This window comes from Nematostella vectensis, chromosome 11, assembly GCF_932526225.1.
Source record: "Nematostella vectensis chromosome 11, jaNemVect1.1, whole genome shotgun sequence".
Lineage (NCBI taxonomy): Eukaryota > Metazoa > Cnidaria > Anthozoa > Actiniaria > Edwardsiidae > Nematostella > Nematostella vectensis.
Genome location: NC_064044.1, coordinates 10,400,391 through 10,410,795, shown reverse-complemented (window position 1 = coordinate 10,410,795; position 10,405 = coordinate 10,400,391). Strand labels below are relative to the sequence as shown.

The following is a 10,405-nucleotide window of genomic DNA, read 5'->3' as shown; positions in this document are numbered from 1 at the left end:
ATTCCAAAATTGTTTACACTGCTATTCTGGGTCTGTATGACCTGGAATTGATTTGTTTGGCTTCGGGGTGAAAAGACTTATAAAAAAACATCTGACTTTGGGGAGAGGATTGTTGACTGGCCCTCCCCTCGTGAATTTTCCCCTGGATCTCCCAGAATGCTTTGCAATACGTAAAGACATCTTCGTGGTTGTACAAGCCTTCAAGGAGTAGACATTGTGTTTTGAGGCCATGGAAATGTACCTGGAGGATCAGAATAAAGGTATCTATTTGTGTCTTGAGCTGTGTTTGCTTATCTCTCTCCCTTGTGTGGTATTTTGAGCTTTTTATTGAGAGGGGTACTTCTTCTTTTCTCTCCTTGTTCCATTTGAGATTTGTCAAAGAACCTGTGCTATTATTTGGCTTAAGAGCAGATGCCAACACCTTGGTTGGATGCATATCTGCAAGACCATTTATCCCTTAGACTGATGCCTGAGTATCTTCATCTTGTTGTGTTTATTTTGCATTTATGAATTTTTTGGGTTGTGGGTACTTCCCAAAGCCGGTACAGGCCGGTTGAGGGGTCAATGTGAATGTTGTTTTTTTTGGATATAGCAAAAAAAGGAGGCGAGTTCTGCGATCGCCCTCTTCAAGTTCTGATTCATCCATTCAGCCAAGGTATATACAGTTGTACTTTTTTCCGGGTTAAAGGGAGGGAGGCGGAAATCCCGCTAAAAAATATTTACATATGCTTGTTATGAAAATATTGTCTAATCCTAAGGGATAGCGAAGTGGGTGTGGCCAACAGAAATTTCCATAGCTTAGAGATGGCAAAACAAGGCGGAGATGCAGAAGTTTCAACCCTACTTTAGCCTTTAGCTTTCTTTGGATTTTTTGGCTGTTTTCCAGAATTAGTTGTACTTTGTTGCACCTATTCCATTGTATTTTTAATGCACAAATGATATTCACTTAGTGTATCAATCTACTCCGGGAAAGCGGACCTATGGAAAGGCTAAATATGAAAAGGTGTAGCTTTTTTGAGGTGTAGCTTTACACCCAAAAGGCTAGATAGGTGACTATTTTACAGCAAGTCACGACACCCAGATTTTTTTATTGCTTAACATTCTATCTATCAAATATGTTTTGTATTATTTGTTTCTTATCAGCCCAGAAAGGAAGGCAGAATCGCAATCACCATTTTCAACCCAGAACCAACAGGAAGAGCTGAGGTACATAACTAAATTAACATCTAACTGTAAAATCCTACCGTGAAAAATAATCAGGATTTCCCCATTATCAACAGCCTGCCAATTACTTCAGCATCACACCCCAGCCATCCTGAGCAGCGCCCAATAGATACTTTTCTCCGTAAAGGTAAATTGTTGAGCAATTGGCAGTTTATAACGCTTTGATCAATACAAATATATACATTTAATATCATATTAGCTGGTTTATTATTGGGTAGGATTTACATTATATGCTGGCAGGCACATTGAATAAGCAGACTCTGGTGGTTTTATCTATCGGAAGTACTGCAAATCCTACTAGTATCCCCAAAATTTTTAATGCATCAGGATGATTTGCAATATCAACTTAGTGTTACGTGTACTTTTTACACAGCGCCACCATCTTCTTCTTCAAAAGTGGAAACTTTAGAACCTTGTTTCAAACCTCTTGCTCCCAAATACCGCTCAGAGCCAGGTAAAACTACTAAACTGTTGCTTTTACAAAAATATATATGTAGTAGATCAGCCCTAATGCGTATGAAAGGACGGGTTGACTGGGGTTTATGTTTGGAGCAGGATTATGAATGACATGAAGAGCAAGCATTCTTGACTATCTTTTTTCTATTCCAGGCTCAGTGTTAGGGTGTTCGTACAGGTCTTTTTTTATTTTCTAAAAACTCTTGAGGTTAGAATTTGTTGAATGGGCAGTAAGTGATGGTAATTTTTATTTTCCTTCATATAGCATTCACCGCTATTCAGCCAACAACGTTGAAAATAAAAGTTTTCAAGAACCCCCCTGATGCCAGTGGTCGCTATGCGCTGGAAAATAAGCGCCTTTGGCATGTCAATGCCTCAAATATTGGAGAACTCACTCTGGCAAAAACAACTAAGCAGTTTAAAGAGTACTTCAACACAAAAAATGAGCTGAAGTTGTCGTACTTTGACGGAGAAGAAGAAATGTTAATTTTGAAGAACGAATATTTGATTGAAACATGTTCTTTCTTTCTACAATGCTTTCAGAAGTATGAAAACCATACCGAATTTCTGAAAATATCTGCTACCGAAACGATGGCGGATACGCTTAGTACAACCTCAGTAAAATTTGCAGTACAAAACAAAGCCTCTGTTCTCAGCATGTACAACGCCGCTACGAGATCGGCACCACAGCAAAAAACCAACACCAACGGGCCGACAGGCGAAACAGAATCGAGAGACTACAAGAAAATGCAGAAGATGAAGGTCAAGGTCAGCAATGAATTCAATTGCAAAGAAGAGCAGGCAGATATGATCAGCAAATCAGAAATCAAATGCACTGCCTGCAAGTGTGTAATAAAACTCGGAAAGCCTTTTAACATCCATAACTTTAGGAGACACACCAGACGCTGCAAAAAGATAGACGGGCAAGCTTCGAAGTCCATATCAAGCCTATTTATGGCAATGACTGCAATCGCCCAGCGCGTCTCTGACAAAGCGAAGGAAATGGTGGAATATGTCCTTAAACTTCGGAACAAAGGAGAATCATCGAATGATTCAATTGATGTCCTTTTAACCGTGTTAGATGGTGTGGCGGACAGGCCCTGTACTCTTGAGGCTGCTACAGACGACATCAAACGCCTTTGTCTGAAAGTTGTGGGTTCTTCCGCACATCCCCTCCTCGTCCACTTATCAGAGCTGTGTGAGGAAGGCAACATCAGTGAGCCAAATGGTAGTGACGAGGAACGGAGCTCAACTAGTGAAGGCGACGATGAGGAAGAACATCAAGACAATTCTCCGTTATGACTAGAACCGCCGAAAAAGGCGGATCTCTTACTTGACCTAGAGAAGATGGATGAGGCTGCAGCAATGCTTGCTTTTTTAACATCATCTGGGATACTCCCAAAGAACCACGTGTTTTACGAACAGGTTCATTCCTTTTGTTCGCGTGCACTAGGCGTTGTAGAGGCCGAGGCGTTCACGGAGCTTTATCCCGCATTAACACGATTCCAGCGTGCAATACAGTTCAATTGCAAGCCTGTCGCTTCTTACCTTCTTTGCGGTCGAGGAAACCACGGCCAAGGGCGACATGCGGCTCAGACACCTCAAGGCTTCGTTCAGACACATAATCTGAGCTTCTTACACCCAAGGACGGTGATAAGACATGCCCCGCCTCCACATCTTGAAGGGCGTGTTTATGGTGAAGACGTTCTATTTTGCATTGAAACATGTGCAGAGAAAGACGTTGTCGCCATCAAGAGCAACGAAGTGAATGGCTACCTGTGTTGTATCTCCACAGATGAGATGGCAATTAAGCCAGCCTTAGAATATTCTCCATATCTGAAGTCGGTAGTCGGTCTGGTAGACCCCGACCGTCTTTCGTATGATGAAATTCTACGTATTATGACGTCAAGTGAAAGTGTCACCAGCTTCCTAAAGACGCGACAGTTTGTCACTCAAGCAAGAAAAGTAAGAGTGAGCTCTCTTGATGACAAAATTAACTTCCCAGTTGGAGTTTTTTACTGCGGGAGCAAGGGAGGTGCGGACACAATAGAACATATGTACCAAGACATATTTAGCGCTGTGAATAGATATGAACGTTGTGTTCAAGACGATCTGGATTGTATTTGCCATTGTGGCATTTGCTTCGAAAATAAATCGGTGTGCGCACAGTGCCTCCTGCTTGGACATAGCGAGTGGCATCCTCTCCGTCGTCCTTGTCTCGAGTGCCTAAAGGAAAAGGAAATCCCTTGTAAACGGCTTCTCCCCTTAGTTTGGTCAAAAGATTGTGACCCCAAACAGAAGTCCTTTATGAACAGAATGCTACAGGATAAAGCTTCATACCCTTACCAAGTTCCTTTCCCAGACCCACCTCATAATATCAAAAGCGTACGGTCAGCGGAATTTTGGTACTGGGTCGACATCAATGGCTATCTTGTGAATGTGCGACCTCTTCTGCTTCTCCGAAGAGAGATGGAAGAAATGAAAAGAAATGTCTCAAAGAAGGCTGTCCGCAACAACGACGTTGAGACAGCCATTGAGATCCATAGACATGGAGTCCAGGCGTCCATCCCGGACAAACGGGTAACAACCACCTTAGTACCAGAGCTAGAATTCAAACAGTGGCGAAGAAATGGCAAAATTTTCAAGCATCCAGTTGGAGTGTGTTTTTCACCTTGCCATAGTAAGCTTTTCGTTAGCGATCGAAATCAGCATGCCGTTTATATGCTCGATATGCACTGTCCGGTAAACGTAACATTAATTGCAGGGGGCAATGGACCAGGTCACGCAAACGGACAAGGAAAGGGAGTGAAAATGAAAGATCCTGCTGATCTAGATATCGATGATAAAGTTATCTACGTTTGTGATCAGGAAATGGCCGAATAAGAGTTATAGACTGCACCTCCCTTTTTTGTCATTCGTCTAGGCTTAATCTAGGTCCTGACACGTCTGAGAATGGAGATGAGGATAGAAATGGGGACGAGGAATGCGCAACTCGGCGTATTCGCCAGGTGACAGTAGGGGACCTTACTTTGACATCTGACTCAGAAGAATGTAATTTGAAGTCTCCATTTGGCATTTGCAGATCACACAAGGATCCTTTTACACTCTATGTATCGGACATTCGCGAGCAAATGTTATTCTCTATCACAAATATTAATTCTGATGCAAATGGGAACTATTCTGGATATCTGAATGCCATATTATCTTTTGGCCGGACAAGTATCCTAACGTCGATAGCGGTTACCAGGGATGACGATCACATTCTTGTTGGAGACTGCAAAGAGAACGCTCCTTGTGTCTACGTGTGCTATCTTGTACACAAAACAATCACGCGGACAGTATCAGGTGTTGTGGCTCCTACAGGAATAGCAGTGACCGAGGAAGGAACTGTGTTCGTCTCATCAAGTAAGATCAACACGTTGCTGACCATGACAGAGGTGGATCTTATAACCAGTGATAACACCCCAACAGCAATCTCTAGTTCAACGGATGCAGGCCATTGTGATGGTTTATATGCTCAGTGGAATGCTCCATCAGGGCTATGTAGCTACCGTAATACGATCTTTGCTTGCGACACTGGTAACAAGGCCGTTAGAATGGTTACATCGACTGGTGCCTCTCCAGCAGAATATGTAGATGTATGCCAATGTGTTCCGCCTGGATAAGAAGTGTGAGAAAGAGAATTTCCCCGGGAGGTTTGACGAACACAAAAGACAGATAAAACATCTGGTCGCGTTTTTATTAGATCATGAAGAAAAGGCAAAGGAGAGGACAGGGAAGCTGAGCACGAATAGCCCTGACATGACAATTCCACGTTGCACCCGACAGTCATTCCAAATCGCGCTTGACTCACTGACCAGCCTCGCAAACACCTTAACAGAGATCGGCGGAGCGAGTCCTGGAGGAGATTAGATTTGCGAGTCTGACAACTCTTTCTGTCGAGTGCTTCTTCAAAGCCATGCGTGCCGATCATGACATGCCAACTATGGTGGAGTATGCTTATAGACGAGCGCGCTGTGTGGAAGATGACATGCTCCGAGTTTACCAGAAGCATTTTACATACTTCACAGGGCCGAACTCGTTTTATCCGGAGAGGATTATCTCGGGCGATCCACCAAGTCTGATGCAGGCCATCCAAGAAAACGCAGACGAAAGAGGGGACTGGTGATGAGCTAGAAGACCGCAGACGTGCAGAGACCATGCGGGAATTTACACGGAAGTATGGGAGAGGAGTGCGACAAGCAAATGTCCGAGCTAAGACAAAAGAGCTGACAGGAACCCTTCCATACTCACTGAGTATGCTGCCTGACCGAATCGAAACGGGCTCAAACGACGTGCTAGACTTTGTAAGTGAAGCTCGATCAACGGTCACAGTAAATGACACCGGTGGAAGTACCAGGGTTCAGGTCTTGTACTACAAAGACGACGTCGTCGCCGATAGACACGATCGCCGATCGCCGAAGACGTTTTGGTCATCGATCCAACTGGACGATTCCAGAAGAACAGCGTAACTTTCAGATGGCTCGATCAGACTGATGACCATCTGAAATATACCTTCCACGAGGTATGCAACGGCAATTTCCCTAGATGTCTGCTGGCAAAAGTAGAAAGCCTCACCATTGATGACCAGATCGTAACCATAACTCCCGAAGAAGACATCAGACTTTCGAGAATTGCGAACGGTGATGATCAGACGGTGGAGACACGGGAAGATGAGAACGAAGAAAGAAAGTGGCTGACAAATGGAGAGTCTTCTTCTACCCCCACAGAAGCAACAGAAGAGTCGTTTCCGGCGAGAGTGAAAGGGGTTAGTTTATCAGGACGCAAAACAACGCGTTTCATTTTACGATAGTCGACATCGTCGCCGTCAGACACGATTGCCGACGGAAAGAATCTCCATATCGTAGCGTAACTTTCAGATGGCTCGATCAGACTGATGACAATCTGAAATATACCTTCGACGAGGTATGCAACGGCAATTCCCCAGATCTCTGCTGGCAAAAGTAGAAAGCCTCACCATTGATGACCAGACCGCAACCATAACTCCCGAAGAAAACATAATAATAATTCAAGTTTATTCACATATGACCTCTCGCAGTGTTTCGACTGAATTACAGGTAGAGACACAAAGCTATACTAGCAGCATTACATTACATTAAAGCACTTGTGCGTGACAAAGTCTCTTAGTCTGTTGGTGCGCGAAGACTGCAAGCTGGCCGAGCCCCTGCCTGATCTTAAAGCGTAGGTTATTGCCCTAGTAATCGTTCCACATCAGACACGGAAAGACACGGAAAGATAGTCATGTCTAATTTAGCTATTGTTATAGGCTCGTGTCAAAATACTTACCACGGCTCTCCTAAACTCGCCCTGATATTCCACCAAAGCGGGCCACAATGGCACGGTCAAACAAAATACCAGAGCCTGATAATGTGTTTTGATATACTAAGAAGTAGGCATATTCTCAGCAACATTTATTGCCCGATGAGTTAATAAGGTTTCCTTGATCTATTAAATTTGCAATTTTTCGACTTATATCGAAGCATAGTTATCCACGTAACGCACAGACAAAAGATACAGTATGCTTTGATATGCAGTTTTGTTTTTTGACAGTAATAAAAAAACTGTTTCTTTTAAAATTTCTTGATGTGGTCTACACAACGAGCGACACAACGCAAAACGTTTATAAATGGAATCGAAAGGTAAAAACAAAACTTTACAGGCATTAGAAAGATTTAGAACATATAGGCACTGGAGGTATTTAAAGTTTTGTAAAAAACCTGGAACACAAAAATGGAATCCGGAATCCACGGGAAAAACCCACATGGAATCCGGAATCCACACACTAGGATCCGGAATCCACACACTAGGATCCGGAATCCAGAACCCTATTGGAGAACCTGTCATGGGGCGAAGTAATGTACAGCATCTTTATAGTCCTTGCTGCTACAATTGAAGAAGAACTCGACGGGAGGCATTCACTCCCGGAACACTTGCGGTTATAATTATTTTACTTTCGATTCGTACGCAGGCTTCTCAGTTTCTTCAGACAAAACGGTTCCCTCGACCACAATCAGCCCATTTAAATCCGTATATTCTCTCATTCAATATTATTTTCTATCTGCCTTTTTTTCTGTGTGAACATACGAACTTTGAAGCACTAAAGTGAGACGGTAAAAAAACACATAAAAGCCGTGAGACCGGGTGGGGCCTGAGAGTTGCATGATTTAACTGGATGGATTGTGACACCACAGGGTACCCGCGCGATGACCACAAAACCAAGTCACATAGCTTTACCATATTTCTATACCTATGGGGCTCCGCGCTGGCTCCGCTACAAAGAAAACGAGCACATCGTGTTGAGTTTGGTGAGTTTTAATATCTTCATGCGTTTCTGTGCTAGTATTGGCAATTATAATAAAAAATACAACATAAAGCGTCAAATACAACCCATGTGTCGTCATTCCAACACCTTTTTTTTTACAAATCCTTCATTTATCGCATGCATTCGATGATGAGTTGATTCCCTTTCTACAGCACGAAATAAGACATAATTCGAAGCATGCACATAATTTACATGTATTCGGCATTCTAGGTTGTTTGTCCTTAAAGCCTCCCCCTCTCCTTAAAGCCCGTCGACCTAACTTGCGTGGCACATGACTTCCATGACACATGGCTTGCGTTACACGTGACTTGCGTGACACTTGGTTACGTAGGCTATGAATCCCATGCAAATGAGCTGTTCCTTTCTGTTATGAAATAAATCGGCTTGAATTATGGTGAAAATCAAAACATGTTACGATAAAATGCCTGGATTCTAGTTAATAAATAAAACAATGCAATCTTAAAGTCATAAAAGTATTCAAAGCAAAATTTAAACACACTAGTGACATAATGACATAGGCGCGTGCACCCTTATGTTCATATGTTCTAGTGTGAATGGTTCGACATTTTGCCAAAACCCCAACATAACGACATGAAACTAACGACATAAGAAAAAAAACTTGTTTTTTCTTTTATGTCATAATGTCCATGTCGTTATGTCGGGCTTAAAAGAGTGCGCGCGCCTATGTTGTTATGTCACTGGTGTGCAATAGGCATAACTTTAAACACGAACTCGCACTATAAAAGGGACTTGCCTTAGGCAAGCTGTCTTTCGTCATTTGACGTCAGATAATCAAATGTTTGGTTCCTAGAAGAGGAAATCGTGAACGCCCATTTCTCGTATTGAGAACAGTGCATTGTCAATCAAATCGTCTTGACGTTTAAGGGCATGTTAGTGCGCATTGTGGTTGTATGTTGCCCAATAGCGTTTTACCGGTAATTGTCCCCCATGACAAGGCTGGGTTGCTGTAAACTGAGCCTGTACACCCTTGCTCGTACACTTTGCCCCTATTCGAATCATCAAGATCATATGTCCAGATATTTAGGTTTGCCATGTAGCCGTAGAACAGCTTCGAAGGGTCAAAGTCTCTCCCTACAGATCCCTGATGTTGGCCAATCACTAAAATACTACCATCCGGGCGTAAGGAAGAGATACCTAAAACTACTTTCTCCTCTTGTAAGACTTTGTTCTTGTAAACTTGGAACCTTTCATTTCCATACAAAAACACTAGATGCTGCCAAGTGTTGTCACGGGTAAAGCCCGATGCGAGTGACCTGAAAACAATTAAAAGAATATGGACATTTAACTGGTGGGCAGGGTTGGTAGTAAAAAGCGGAAATGTATTAGGCAGAACGTATTCCAAAAATTACATCCTGCACTTTTATCGCCATTCTAGTTGCAAAATGATTAATTACCAACTAATTAATCATTATTTCTAGCGAGTCATCACAAAACGCAGCCGGTAGTTGTTTTGGTGATACATACTGTTCCACGCTGCAAGTTGACAAAATAGCTTAGAAAACACATAGTACCTACTGAGCAGAGCACTGCTATCTGCCGGGTTTAAGGAAGCGATAACTGAAGCTACTTTTCACCCATGTAAGACATTGTTCTTGTAAACTTGGAACTTTTCATTTTCATACAAAAACACTAGATGCTGCCAAATGTTGTCTCGGGTAAAGCCCGATGCGAGTGACCTGAAGGGGGGGACTGGGGGGTTTCAGAGGAACTGGTGGGAGGCGTGGATCGCCCCTCCGGGCCTCCCAGCCCCGTCTCCCGTCTTAGGCTTGGGAGACGCGAATCTTCCCTCCGAGCCCCCTTAGCTCCGTCTCTAAATATCGAGCGTATAATGTTTCACGTACATGAACAATCGGCAAAAGCTAATGTGGGCCAAATCGATTTCACGTACATGGATGATTTTGGCCAAATCGATTTCAGATAATGTTTCACGTACATAAACAATCGGCAAAAGCTAATGTAGGCCAAATCGATTTCACGTACATAAACAATCGGCAAAAGTAAATGTAGGCAAAATAGATTTCGCGAACACGAATAATCAATTAGGGGCAGGTGTTTCGCGTGCATGAATAATCAATTAGGGCCGGTGTTTCGCGTGCATGAATAATTAATTAGGCGTTGGGTTTGCAATTAGACATTCGTATGTCCTGTGGTATACCGAGCGTTCGAAGGATGGGGCGCGGAAAAGATTACTGCGGGTGGCTAAGGATCGGCCACGCAAACACGTGCGGCCGGAGGTGCTTGGACACCTACTGCAAGGTGCACCTCCAAAGGCTCCGTAAGGGCAGCCCCCTCCCCGTGCCGTACAGGGTCTGCGGCATAGGG

General features: G+C 43.4%; 1 protein-coding gene and 1 non-coding gene across 2 annotated transcripts; one reads left to right on the top strand and one right to left on the bottom strand.

The window, feature by feature from the left end:
* The first annotated feature begins 804 nt into the window (after window positions 1-804).
* Window positions 805-2,982, top strand: LOC125573792. The gene is made up of 5 exons (XM_048734567.1): window positions 805-831; window positions 1,046-1,206; window positions 1,281-1,351; window positions 1,598-1,678; window positions 1,946-2,982. Exons 1-5 carry the CDS (start codon window positions 805-807, stop codon window positions 2,980-2,982), a joined length of 1,377 nt encoding a protein of 458 aa, XP_048590524.1.
* A 5,718-nt stretch (window positions 2,983-8,700) lies between these two features.
* Window positions 8,701-10,023, bottom strand: LOC5500333. Its single transcript, XR_007314117.1, has 2 exons — window positions 9,595-10,023; window positions 8,701-9,336 (listed from the first exon to the last, which is right to left on the bottom strand). It is a non-coding gene; the product is annotated as an uncharacterized LOC5500333 (transcript).
* Window positions 10,024-10,405: the final 382 nt, after the last annotated feature.

Bases quoted from the DNA above. Each gene is read 5' to 3' on its own strand.
- LOC125573792 (XM_048734567.1), top strand. From the start codon at position 805: ATGGCAAAACAAGGCGGAGATGCAGAA. The intron at 832-1,045 runs GTTTCAACCCTA...CCAAAAGGCTAG, and splicing joins AACAAGGCGGAGATGCAGAA to ATAGGTGACTATTTTACAGC. The intron at 1,207-1,280 runs GTACATAACTAA...CATTATCAACAG, and splicing joins AACCAACAGGAAGAGCTGAG to CCTGCCAATTACTTCAGCAT.